General features: G+C 39.1%; 1 protein-coding gene across 1 annotated transcript in view; it reads left to right on the top strand.

The window, feature by feature from the left end:
- Positions 1–13,196, top strand: part of LOC136857370 (polyprenol reductase) — a 76,836-nt gene extending 63,640 nt beyond the window's left edge. Inside the window, exon 5 of the mRNA XM_067135995.2 lies at positions 13,105–13,196. Within this exon, the coding sequence (XP_066992096.2) occupies positions 13,105–13,181 (77 nt within the window). The 3' untranslated portion in view covers positions 13,182–13,196. The remainder of the gene's footprint in view (positions 1–13,104) is intronic.
- Positions 13,197–14,715: the final 1,519 nt, after the last annotated feature.

Below are 14,715 nucleotides of genomic sequence, written 5' to 3'. Positions count from 1 at the left end.
TACAGTAACTGCTGATACATCCGATAGGAAGGTTGATGTGATATCCCATTGTGTTGTGCGTGCAGAGCAGGCTAGGCTCAGTTGCACGTCAACTGGATGTTCACTCCAAATTGGAGGTGCGTGCAACGGCTCAATTGCGAGGACATTCATCATGAAATCGGTGCTGTATATGGTGAGCGTGCAATTTCTCACCCAGGTATTGTAAAGTGGCATAAGCAATTTGACGCCGGACGCACGGATCTCACGGACGAATATCACGAAGGAAGGCACACAACATCCAGTGCCATTGCAATTATTGACCGTGTGGATGGGATCATTAGAGAGAATCGGCACATAACACTGCAGGAAATTGCCAGCATGCTGAACATTTCGTATGGCAGTGTGTTTTCCATTGTTCACCAGCACCTTGGATTTCGTAAACTGTGTCAAAGATGGTTCTCACGTCTGCTCACCGACATTCACAAGGGGTGTTTCCAATCGTCACTGGCATTTTTGCAATGGTATTCTGTGGAGAGCAACAAGTTCCTGCATCGAATCATCACTGGATGAAACATGGGTCCACCACTTCACCCCCGAAACAAAGAGAACGCCGATGAAATGGGTGCATATCACATCACCCCGAAAGAAGGCCAAGGTCCAACCTTCAGCAGGAAAGGTAATGGTGACAGTGTTCTTTGTATTGTCAAACATTAAACTGGTTGCATTAGGCAATTAAAGAAAAGCGTTGGGGAAAATTGAGCGCTGACATGATTTTGTTGCATGATAACGCAATAACTCACACAGCCCGCCAAATGTCTGAACTGCTGCAGCGATCCAAGTGGGAGGTATGGCAACATCCTCCATACAATCCAGACTTTGGGTAAGAGCACTAGTTTATGACACCCTCAAGGTAAGAAAGTATCTATTGTCCACTAGATTTGCCGAATATTATACCATTTGCAAACAAATCCGTTGCTTCTATAGTTCTGTAGATTTGTACTGCAGGCGTGAAGTTTGCAAAAAATATTTAGTAGCGAGTTGAAAAGTAGATTTGTTTTCTAGGGTAAAGAGGTAACCATTTGATTACACCCAAAATAATTAAAAACACCAATTGTTGACACAGGATGGAACCACATGTCGACAAATAAAACTCATGCAGTAGGTCTACTATTTGCATTTACTTAGGCCTACTTATATTTTAAAAGTATTTTTTAAGTTTTTCAACAAATCAGTTACATAACACAAGTGCAAATGACAGAAATTTTAGCCTATCCTAAGTTCTCTTCTCCTAACACTGTAACTGAGCTAAGGAGCACCATGTACAGTAGGTCTAAATACAAAAACAGTGTATCCTACTACTCGCAGTGACAGTCAACAACTCTGAAATTACAAATTTACATTTAGTGAGCAAGGAAATTGGTACTGCCTTCCTGAATTTGAAGCAAAAATCGATGGTTGTAAAATTTCAATGATTTCATTCACCAAAATTGTACCATTATTTTCATTTTTTTAACAAAAACCTTGCTTAAGGATTTAACGTAACTGCGAGAACACGATCTGGCGTGTGCACTTCAGTTACATGTACAACATGTTTTATTGATCATTTACGATTCAACATGTTCACACAACACAGTGCAAAGTCCTCCTTTAAGTTGTTCAGGTTTCTTTAGGACTACACTGGAATCTTATTCTTCTCGATAGGTTGTTGAACTTCCCAAATGCTTGTGTAAGTCTTCTGACTTAAGTTGTTCAGTGCCTTTTTCATGAATGGGAATTCTGTTTTGATCCAGATCAATACAGTTATTGTCTTCATTGTCTTCCTGATCTTCGTTACAGTTATCCGAATCAGAAATATTAGGCCTAGAGTTTCCATTCATTTCAACTCCAACATCAAAGTTTTCGTTATCTGAATCGCTCGACAAATGGAAGCTAACATCATCTGTGCTATTGCTTGAAGGAACCCATTCTTCTTCCTCAGAAGAAAATATTTCCCCTTCTTGCTTTTGTTTTCTTTCCCTCTTTCTTTAACTGTAGTGCTTCGTTAAGCTCTTTCTTTCTCTGTCTCTCTGCAGCTTTTTTTTTTTTTTTTTTTTTGCTTTCGAATTCAAGTTTCCTCTCTGCTTTAATTTATAGTAATCTTGCCATGATTTTGATGTCACAGCCGAAGGAAGAGCTTCTTTTGGGTATTAGAAACTTCCAGCCAAAAGAGGTTTTTTTAAAGGGGCCCAGCATACTTCCAAGAATATTGAAAGTCGTGTTTGTTCCGCTTGTAGAAGGCATATTGTTCTGTTAGAAATTCCCTTCATATCTATTGTTTTCCATACTGAAGTTGCCATTGGGATATCATTAAAGCAGCTGAAGAAACCAATGAATGATTTTGACACCTATCCAATCCAGATTCTCTGCATATTTCGCTCAGATTTTTCCACATCTTGAATAAAGAAATATCTTCAACTGAACCGCTCCAAACGGTAGACTTTTCAAATATTTCTACTTTGTCCTTTCCGATAATTTCTTCCACTATCTTCAGTCCTATCTGGATTTCAAGCACGTCATTTTCCTTCATGTTATTTTCATTTGTACTTTGGTCTATGGGTGTATCCTTCGTGTGATTTTCATTTTTACGTTGGTCCATGATTATAGAACCAATAAGAATGGCATCGGGATCCCAAGATGAAAAGCCACATTTCCTAAAACCATTTTAATGGCTATTGATGGAAGATCATTGAGGACTTCTTTCAAAATGGGGCAAAGTCTTTCTTTTTCAACACGGAGTTTTCAATATTTTTCATTCTCAATTTATGAACTGTATCTTTGCAACGACCTTTTAATGATCGAAATGCTGAAACGTCCATGGGTTGCAAAATGTGTGTGGCATTGGGAACAAGCGCTACCAGTATTATTCCTTTCTCTGCACAGAACTCACTAGTGTGCAGGGTAAGATGAGAACAGTGCCCATCCAGGAATAAGATTACTGGTAATTTGATTTGGTTTCTCAAGAGGCAGGGGTAAAGAAATGTTTGTTATGAACTCATATAACAGAGCCTCTGTCATCCAACCATTTTCAGATCTTCCAATTCCCCAGTCTTCAGGAACGCTGGTAACTATATCACTGGGGATACACTCATACTTAAATACAATGAGTAAGAGGTGGTAAAAGACCAGCTGCATTAGCTGTGATCAAAACTGTGAGGCACTCCTCATCAGGATTAACTTTCTGATGCACTTTCTTGTCACCTTAAGTTGCTAAGTTTTGTCCACCTTTTGGATTGAGGAAAATACCAGTTTCATTTGAATTGAAAACTCTCACAGGATCCTTCAAAGCATCAAGGACGTTCTCACCTGAAAGATAAGTATATACTTCGGAATACCAATTTCTTAATTCTGCTGACAACACATTTGCCCTTGAAGTTGTTAAATTTTCAGGTGTCCATAAAGATATAGAGGGATTGCTTCGTATAAATGACTAGCTGATGTACCCGTAGCTGGCCCCGTGGTGTAGGGGTAGCGTGCCTGCCTCTTACACGGAGGCCCCGGTTTGATTCCTGACCAGGTCAGGGATTTTTACCTAGACCTGAGGGCTGGTACGAGGTACACTCAGCCTATGTGATTAGAATTTAGGAGCTATCTGACGGTGAGATGGCGGCCCCGGTCTAGAAAGGCAAGAATAACGGCTGAGAGGATTCGTCGTGCTGACGACACGACACCTCGCAATCTGCAGGCCTTTGGGCTGAGCAGCGGTCGCTTGGTATGCCAAGGCCCTTCAAGGGCTGTAGTGCCATGGGGTTGGGTTTGGTTTGGTTTGATGTACCCGTGCTTCGCTACGGAATTCTATATTGTATACAGAATTCTAGGTTAGGTAGTGTACGCGTTGTGAGCAAGAATGTATTAAATTGCATAGCTCTTAACGTTATCCTAGAAACGCGACGGGGAAGTCACCAAACAGCTTTTCTCATATGAAGACTGAGAGGGAATTTTCACTGTAATGGTAGACCCGCTTGCACATCAAAACAGCGCATCAGAGTAGAGATCGAATAGCTGGAATACTATAATGAACCAGTGTGTTATGTATCAGCTGTATCAGAAAAAGTATAAACCAGAGGAATGGCATGCTAAAGAAGAAAGTTTTCTAACTCACCGGCCATTTCCTGCCAATATTCAGTCCGGCTGTAATACTCGGTATGCAGCAGTAATCTCATCTATCGGAGTTGAGAAGCAGCATAAGAGACAAGGAACATCACAACAAACAATGGTCAATGTAATGTTATTGTTGATCAATGTTGTGCGCTTTCGGTATTGTAGGCCTTCACATTTAGTCTTCTTCCAACTCTGAAATACCACTCTTATCATACTCGCTATGGTAAAACTGAATAAAAGATAAATGATCGGAAATTATATTCTCTATAACTTTTGTTATGTAATACTTTTCAATAGGACCAATAACATAGGTATTTAAAAATTACCTTTTAGGCGCCTTCCCCTAAACTACAATTTCGTCCAGGATGAATACAATTGTTTATATCTTAGACTATAGTTTATTATTCCCCGACTCTATATGCCGATTTTCATTAAATTCTGTTAACCCATTTTCTCGTGGCTCGGCCTTGATGTCGACTTAAAAACAAAAATACAAATTCATCAATATCTGTTATCGTAGCCGATACAGAAGAAATGTATAACACGTAAATGGTCAGAAATTTAATTCTATATAACTTTGGTTATGTAGTATTTATCAATACGACCACTAATAACATAAATAATTGAGAATTAAATTTGAGGCCTTCCCCTAAACTACCATTTCACTCAGCGTGAATAGCCTCGATTGTAGTAGCTCATTTTCCGACTTTGCATGCCAGCTTTCAATGAGATAGGACCACTAATCACATAAATATTTGAAAATTAAATTGTAGGCCTTCCCGTCAACTACCATTTCAATCAGCATGAATGAAATGATTTATAGCCTAGATTGTAGCGACTTATTCCCCGACTTTGCATACCAATTTTTTATTAGTAAGGTAGGACCACTAATAACATAAATATTTGAAAATTAAAGTTTAGGTCTTCCCCTAAACTACCATTTCTGTCAGCGTGAATGAAATTATTTTTGGCCTAGATTGTAGCGGCTTTGCATACCGATTTTCATTAAATTCTCTTTAGCCGTTTTCTAGAGATGTGTGTACATACATACATACATACAGACAGACAGAAATTACGGAAAAGTAAAAAGTCCATTTCCTTGTTACTGTTGACATGACCGATACAGAAATACCATTCTTTTCAAATTCTGAGCAATGTACAGACAAAACTCGTATTTTATATATATATAGATTTGAACCATTCATGACCAGAAACAATGGAAGTTTTCCTGTTCAGCTTACTCAAAAGCTATTTGCACAACTGATTAGGTCGTCTTTAGTAAGAGAAAAGCCAGCTTTTGCTATAAATTTTATCCAGCATGTAAGAATTCCTTCTTCATCCACTGAAAGAATTGGGTCAAGTCTTGTTATCCTCATTTTTTTTTTGTTTCACCTTAGATCGGTATAAGAGAGAGATTCGAGGGATGCCATGTCGTTTAGCAGCTGAAGCAACAGACGACCCATTTTTTACATCTTCGGGTGCTTGTTCCATCTGTTCGGGTGAATAGTGAAGTATTCAAAAATACAATAGCTAGATTATGTACTTCATGGCATCTAGTGAATATAATTTACTCCATTATCATTTTGGTGATATTGTACTAATTTTATGAACTGTTTTTCTGCATTTGGTGTAATAAGCAGGAAGCTGGAAATGAGAGAGACATGGGTTAAGGAGAAGGTTGGTTTCTTAGTAGAGAGCAATAGTGTGCTAGTTGATTATATATATGTATATAATAATGGAAATTTATAAGTTGATCTACTTTGTAATAATTGTTAATGGGCCATGTGAATAGCCTTTTCTTCAGGGTATTCTGGTTGCCACTGATCATGTCTCACGTCCACATTGTATATCCATGGCCCTAGACAACTTAGATTTCTTTGTCCAAGTAAAGTGTTCTGGCGTGGAATACTTTACCAATTCTGTCTTGCAGCCTAGTGCAAATTTTTGAGTTGTGTTCTTTGCAGAAGAGCTTTAAATTTTTATGCATGTATAGGGTCACTGACTGCACAAATAGCTGCCGGATGTTAAGTACATTGCTTTGGTGGAACAGTTAATATGTTGGAAACATCGGTGGATTTTTTTACATGACTTTCAGTATGTAGTTCTGGCATGTATTTACCTGAGCCAAGTGTGAATCAAGTATTCCACCCCAACTGTTAATTCCATATTGCAGTTGCAATTGAACTAAAGCAAAGGTTACAGACTTCAAGGCTTTTGTTGAAATAACATTCCTAATTCTGTAAAATATATAAATTTCTGAAGTTTAATGATCAAATTTGATGCATGAAAATTCCATTTCAGATAACTATAATAATCCCTAGGTATGAAACATTTAATGATTTGTGTAAAGTATAACAGTTGCAGCTTTCAGTATTTTTGCAAGTTGGTGTGTGGAGTCTTAGTGTTAGATTGTCTGAGGGTTGCATTGTTTTATTATGCGAGAAGCAGAGGAATTTTGTTTTATTTTCATTTAAAGTAAGTACTGTAGGTAATTCACGTTTTATAAATCAAGATTTCAAAATAATTGTTCTGGGAATATACCTGGGTCACTGAAAAAATTTCCTGGAATAGTTAAGAATCAGAGTGATGAGCTAGAAAGGTGGTGGTGGTGATTATTGTTTTAAGAGGAAGTACAACTATGTAACCATCCTTTATTAACGCTAATTGGAGAGAAAAAAAAGGGAGAGGTCCTACACTTTGAAAAATGAAGGTATCGGCCAAAGGAAGACAAGGGCCAAGAAGGGCGTGAAAATGAAAGACTCCCTAGGATTCGCAAACCTAATACCATCTGGGTTGAAAAAGAACAAGAGTTAACCAAGTAAGCTTGGATAGGATAGATAAAAGTGGGGAGTCTGGCACAAGTAAGTGTAAGCAATGCCAGGACTCAGCTAAGGGCCCCGTGGTCGCCAATCATTCAACTAAATCAATCAATCAATACGGATCTGCATTTAGGGCAGTCACCCAGGTGGCAGATTCCCTATCTGTTGTTTTCCTAGACTTTTCTTAAATGATTGCAAAAAAATTGGAAATCTATTGAACATCTCCCTTGGTAAGTTATTCCAATCCCTAACTCCCCTTCCTATAAACAAATATTTGCCCCAATTTGTCCTCTTGAATTCCAACTTTATCTTCATATTGTGATCTTTCCTACTTTTAAAGACACCACTCAAACGTATTCGTCTACTGATGTTGTCCCACGCCATCTCTCCACTGACAGCTCGGAACGTACCACTAAGTCGAGCAGCTCGTCTCATTTCTCCCAAGTCTTCCCAGCCCAAATCTTTGCAACATTTTTGTAACGCTACTCTTTTGTCAGAAATCGTCCAGAACAAATTGAGCTGCTTTTCTTTTGATTTTTTCCAGTTCCTGAATCAAGTAATCCTGGTGAGGGTCCCATACACTGGAACCATACTCTAGTTGGGGTCTTAACACAAGCTTATATGCCCTCTCCTTTATATCCTTACTACAACCCCTAAATACCCTCATAACCATGCACAGAGATCTGTACCCTTTATTTACAATCATATTTATGTGATTACCCCAATGAAGATCTTTCCTTATATTAAAACCTAGATACTTACAATGATCCCCAAAAGTAACATTCACCCCATCAACGCATTATTTAAAACTAAGAGGACTTTTCCTATTTTTGAAACTCACAACCTGTCTTTTAACCCCGTTTATCAATATGCCATTGCCTGCTGTCCATTTCACCACATTACCAAAGTCACGTTGCAGTTGCTCACAATCTTGTAACTTATTACTCTATACAGAATAACATCATCCGCAAAAAGCCTTACCTCTGATTCCACTTCTTTACTCATATCATTTATATATACAGGAAAGAATAACGGTCCCATAATATTGCATTGAGGAATTCCCCTCTTAATTATTACAGCGTCAGATAAAGCTTCACCTACTCTAATTTTCTGAGATCTATTTTCTGGAAATATAGCAACCCATTCAGTCACTCTTTTGTCTAGTCCAATTGCACTAATTTTTGCCAGTAGTCTCCCATGATCTACTCTATCAAATACTTTAGACAAGTCAGTCGCGATACAGTCCGTTTGACCTCCTGAATCCAAGATATCTGCTATATCTTGCTGGAATCCTACAAGTTGAGCTTCAGTGGAATAACCTTTCCTAGAACCGAACTGTCTTCTATTGAACCAGTTATTAATTTTGCAAACATGTCTAATATAATCAGAAAGAATGTTTTCCCAAAGCTTACATACAATGCATGTCAAACTTACTGGCCTGTAATTTTCAGCTTTATGTCTATCACCCTTTCCTTTATACACAGGGGCTACTATAGCAACTCTCCATTGATTTGGTATAGCTCCTTCAACCAAGCAATAATCATATAAGTACTTCAGATATGGTACTATATCCCAACCCATTGTCTTTAGTATATCTCCAGAAATCTTATCAATTCCAGCCGCTTTTCTAGTTTTCAACTTTTGTATCGTATTGTAAACATTATTGTTAAATGTAAATTTTAATACTTCTCTAACATTAGTCTCCTCCTCTATCTGGACATTACCCTTGTAACCAACAATCCTGACATACTGCTGATTAAATACTTCTGCCTTTTGAAGATCCCCACATACACACTCCCCTTGTTCATTAATTATTCCTGGAAAGTCCTTCTTGGAACCTGTTTCTGCCTTAAAGTACCTATACATACCCTTCCATTTTTCACTAAAATTTGTATGACTGCCAATTATGCTTGCTAATGTCATCCTTAACTGCCGTCTTTGCTAGATTCAATTTCCTAGTAAGTTCCTCAATTTCTCCTTATTTCCACAGCCATTTCTAACTCTATTTTTTTTTTTTTTCCAATCTGCGCCTCCTTCTTAGTCTCGTTATTTCTCTATTCTAATAAGGTGGGTATTTACCATTCCTTACCACCTGTTTTCACATTTTCAACAATTGCTTTAAACCCATCCCAGAGTCTGTTTACATTTTTATTTACTGTTTTCCACCGATTATAGTTACTTTTTAAAAACTGCCTCATGCCTGCTTTATCAGCCATATGGTACTGCCTTATAGTCCTACTTTTAAGACTTTCCTTTCTATCACATTTATTTTTAATTACGACAAAAACAGCTTCATGATCACTAATACCATCTATTACTTCGGTTTCTCTATAGAGCTCATCTGATTTTACCAGCACCATGTCCAGGATATTTTTCCCTCTAGTTGGTTCCATCATTTTCTGACTCAGCTGTCCTTCCCATATTAGCTTATTTGCCATTTGTTGGTCATGCTTTCTGTCGTTCGCATTTCCTTCCCAATTGACATCTGGTAAATTCAGATCTCCCGCTACAATCACATTCCTTTCCATGTAGTTTCCCACATAGCTGATTATCTTATCAAATAATTCTGAATCCGTGTCAGCGCTACCCTTTCCCGGTCTGTACACTCCAAAGATATCAAGTTGCCTATTATCTTTAGAAATGAGCCTTACACCTAGAATTTCATGCTTGTCATCTTTTTCGTAGCTTACAAATTCTTCTTTCACCAGAATGAATACTCCCCCTCCCACCATTCCTATGCTATCTCTACGATACACACTCCAGTTCTGTGAGAATATTTCTGTATCCATTATATCATTTCTCAGCCATGATTCAACTCATATTATAATACCTGGTAAATATATATCTATTAAGTTAATTCTATTCCTTTCTTTACAAAACATCTACAGTTCAACACTAACATTTTTATCTCATCCATACTTGACTTCCAGATCTCTGTATCCTTATCACCACTCCCTAGACCACCTTGTTTCCCTGAATGTACTTCCCTATTACCCTTCATAACAAATTTCCTAACTTATACGTACCACTGCGCTTTAAGTGAAGGCCATCTGAGCGCAGATCCCTATCTCCTACCCACCCATTACGATCTAGAAATTTCATTCCCAGTTTCCCACATACCCACTCCATAGACTCATTTAAATCCCCAATCACCTTCCAGTCAGTATCCCTCCTACACAGTATTCCACTGATAACAATTTCTGCTTCCTTAAACTTCATCTGTGCTGCATTTACCAGATCCCATACATCTCCAACTATGTTGGTACTTATACCAGCTTGCCTTATGTTGTTGGTACCAACGTGAAATACTACCACCTTCTCCTTCCCTTCTACTTTCCTCAACATCTGCCTCAACCTAATTCCTGGATAACACTCTACCCTGGTTCCCTATCCTCCACGCACTTTCCCCACATGTCTAACAATGGAATCCCCCATGACCAGAGCCTCAACCCTACCCACCTCAATTGATCCCCTCCCCTCCTGGTCAGCCCCCTGGAAGCTTCAAAAGCTACTTCCTCCTCCCTTTTCTCCTTCCCATGACCCTGTTTCACCTGTCTTTTCCTATCCTCTACTCTACATTTCCCTTTCCGACCTTTTCCCTTCCTCCTACTTCCACACATCTCAGAAAACAGTTTCCTGTTCCTCAACTTCCCTTTGTTGTTCTACCTGGAGTGACTCGTACCAATTTCTCACAGACAGCTGTCCTGTATTCTGATCCTGAATAGAGCCCTTAGCCTGCAATCTCCTTCCCCTTAGAGCATTAGGCCATCTGTCTTCTGCAATTCCCTCCTTTCCTTCCCCTTCCTCTTTTACACCTACTGTAACCTGTACATTGTTTGAGGGAGGCCTATACCTTCCTTCCTGTCTTCTATGAGAATCTTAATTATCTTAATTATCTCCCTCAAACTCTCCAACTCCTCCCTCATACCCCTAAATGCCTCGCCACACCCACAGTTCCTACACTTACCAACCTGTGCTCCAAAGTTCAGAGCTCCTGGGGCTCCTTTTAGTCGCCTCTTACAACAGGCAGCAGATACTGTGACTGTATTCTACCACTCCCATGAGCTGGTGAAAAAGGGACAGTGTGATTCAAGAAAGTGAGATGTATGTACTTGGTAAGGTGTGATTATGGGCTGTAAGAAGCAGCATGTATAGCAGCTGTTCCTCCAAAAAGCTGATCATCAACTTGTATTACATTACTTTTAATACTAATATTCCAACTTAATACTACAGTGTAATGGATACTCAGGAACATGATACTGGAAAGTAACCATTTGTTTCCCCCTGAGGGTGGGGCCAATGGAATAACATCCATGGTATCCTCTGCCTGTCATAAGAGGTGACTAAAATGGGGCCCAGAGGCTCTAAACTTTGAAGCGTGGGTTGGTGACCATGGTTCCCCTACCTGAGTCTAGCATTGCTTCCAATTACTTGTACCAGATTCCTTAATTTCATCTTTCCTGTCCAACCTCCATTCGTAAACTTTTGTTTTCTTCCAACACTGACTTGAAATTCATGTTCACACCCTTTGTACCGGGCGAGTTGGCTGTGCGGTCAGGGTCGCGCAGCTGTGAGCTTGCATCCGGGAGATAGTGGGTTCGAACCCCACTGTCAGCAGCCCTGAAGATGATTTTCCGTGGTTTCCCATTTTCACAACAGGCAAATGCTGTATACCTTAATTAAGGCCACGGCTGCTTCCTTCCCACTCCTAGGCCTTTCCTATTTGTGTCGGTGCGACGTAAAGCAAATAGCAAAAAACACCCTTCATGGTCCTTGTCTTTCTTTTGCTAATACCTTCATTTTTCGAGACGGCGGTGATACGAACTTCCGTTGATATTTAAATTTGGCGCCAGTTGCCAGGTTTCGCCACTGGTGAATTGACTTTTCTATTTTACTAAGATTAAGCGGGAAGTGTCCTATATTTTCTTTGCTGTATTTGGTAAGAAATAGAGAAACCCAAAACATTCTACCTGGCTTCCTCGTCAAAGCGTGAAAGCTGTCAGCTTACAAAATATTATCCGAAATGGGAGTATGGCAGTATGCCAGATGGTGAGCAACTGCAGAACAAGATGTCAAAACGGTCAAAACTAAACGAAGTTTCTACTGATAAACATGATAGTAAGAGAAAGTTGGCCAACCCAAGGAGAAACAAATGAAGCCAGACTCAGAGCTCCGAATCATACAGCACTGCCATCGTGATTGCGACAGACTGTGAACCACATTGGTAAAATAATGTGAGAGGTGTGCATGAAGAAAGCACAAATTGAGGAAGGTGACTGGATTATAGTAGATTTTTCTTCTCCATTGTCAAATCATGCGAGTGCTTCAAAACAAACTTATTTCATTGCAACATTCATCAGTGTTGATAATGGAAGCTTCACAGCAATGCCGCCTAGTAAGATAGAAAATTGGGTGTTCACAAAATTTAAAAATAATATTTAGTAATATTTATGTCACTCACCCAAATGCGCTGTTGGCACGTAAAGGTATCACTCTTAAATTCTGTATCTACCAAGTTCATGACCGCCTTATTATCAAAATAAATAAATCTGTTTTTATACTCAAGTGACAGACACGATTACTCTGTACCGTACACCGTACAGTACCGTAAACCGGGTCCGGCTCCATGGCTAAATGGTTAGCGTGCTGGCCTCTGGCCACAGGGGCCCCGGGTTCGATTCCCGGCAGGGTCGGGAATTTTAACCTTAATTGGTTAATTTCCCTGGCACGGGGACTGGGTGTATGTGTCGTCTTCATCATCATTTCATCCTCATCACGACGCGCAGGTCACCTACGGGTGTCAAATCAAAAGACCTGCATCTGGCGAGCCGAACTTGTCCTCGGACACTCCCGGCACTAAAAGCCATACGCCATTTCATTTTTTTACCGTAAACCGGGATTAATTTGCGGTTGGGGGCAGGGTTGCCAGACGTCCCGAGTTTTACGGGACAATACCATATGTCCCGCGTCCCAGACAGTTCCTATCCGGGACGGCAATCGTCCCGTATTTTGAACCTCGAGAGAAATATGCCCGTGTTTCCATCTCTGATAAGTACCAAGAGCTTTTCTTCTTTTTTTTCAAAAAGGATAACATTTTTCATTCCTTGGTTTCTTTACCTGGTGTGAGTTCGTATATGTTTAATTTTTTTTTAAATTTCATTTTTTGCAGTTCTCCGGTTGTCCATCCTGGCGAATAAGACGTGTAAGTTAATAGCGATAGTCCGAGTCCACCGCATGTCCATGTGAAATTGTCAGCTGTGAAAAATAATATATTCTGTTGACTTGATTAGGTCTGAGCTGTTCATTTCTGTAAATTTTTCTTCGATGTCATGCAGCAATGTTTATAAAATTGATAAGAATGACAAAAAAACTGTTAACAGCACTTTAGAGAAATAAAAAATATATTGCAACTGAAAGAACTGGTATGAATAATTAAATAAACTAAGTTTTTCCTATTTGTTTAACATCACTCCGACGATGGGATAGGAAAGGGCATGGATTAGAGTCGACCGTGGCCTTAAGAAAGTCCACAGTCCCTGCATTTGCCCGGTGTAAAATGGAAAAGGGCTACCGACAGTGGGCTTCGAACCCATCGTCTCCCGAATACAAGCTCATAGCTACCCGATCCATACTAGGGCTCTCTAAAGACTAGGTATGCTCGCCCGCCATTATGGTTCATTCCTGCATTGCGTTGGTAAGGCAATTGACCACCCCAGCCTTGTATATCCCTCTTTTTTTACTGTTCCCCACGCTAGAAAGTAATACTAAACTAACATATTGTAAAAATACTCATTCTCAGTATTACTCAAACGGTTACTCAACATAAATATTAGTATATTTCGTGGATTATTGTGTAATTTTTATTTGTACGGTGATTGTAAAAGCAGGTCGTTGATAATTTGCCTTTTAATAAACAAACAAACAAACAAACAAACGAGGCATGTACTCTTACTGGAGAAATATTAGAAAAATAGATTACTAATAAATCGGTTTTTGTTATTATTATATTATCGATAAGTAGGATAAGCTGTTCGTAAGCTATGCGCTGCGGTACCGTCAAATGAAATGAGGTACACCGTGGTATTGATATAGGCTACTGCCATTCTTAAATCGTGGAATCTGACGTGGTAATTGGTCAGTGTCGAAGATATATAAATTGTGATATGAGATTTTGATACCATGTGATCGGTATTTCATACTTGCGTGAAATTGATTCAGTGCTATTTTCAATGTTATCGAAATAATAAGAAAAATATTCTTCGAACAAAAATAACGCTGAAATGTGATGTACGAAGACGAACACACCCAAGTAACTGGGATTCAATCAATCAATCAATCAATCAATCAATCAATCAATCAATCAATCAATCAATCAATCAATCAATCAATCAATCAATCAATCAATCATTCAATACTGATCTGCATTTTGGGCAGTCGCTCAGGTAGCAGATTCCCCATCTGTTGTTTTCCTAGCCTTTTCTTAAACGATTACAAAGAAATTGTAAATTTATTGAACATCTTCCTTGGTACCGTAAGTTTTTCCAATCCCTAACTCCCCTTCCTATAAACGACCTTTTATTACAGTATTTACAAAACAATAATATTCCATTACGTACATTCTTATTAAAGTCCACTACAGCATAGGATCGAATTTTGAAGAACTAACAATTTTTCTTTTCAATTACAGCACGTTGGAGAACATGTACTGGTACGTTTATCATTCACAATTATTCCCTGTACAAGATTAGCACCCCTTTGCATTATATAATGCTCATAGTCC

This window comes from Anabrus simplex, chromosome 1 (assembly GCF_040414725.1).
Source record: "Anabrus simplex isolate iqAnaSimp1 chromosome 1, ASM4041472v1, whole genome shotgun sequence".
NCBI lineage: Eukaryota > Metazoa > Arthropoda > Insecta > Orthoptera > Tettigoniidae > Anabrus > Anabrus simplex.
Note: the sequence above shows the minus strand (reverse complement) of the source record. Positions and strands in the feature narration are given on the sequence as shown.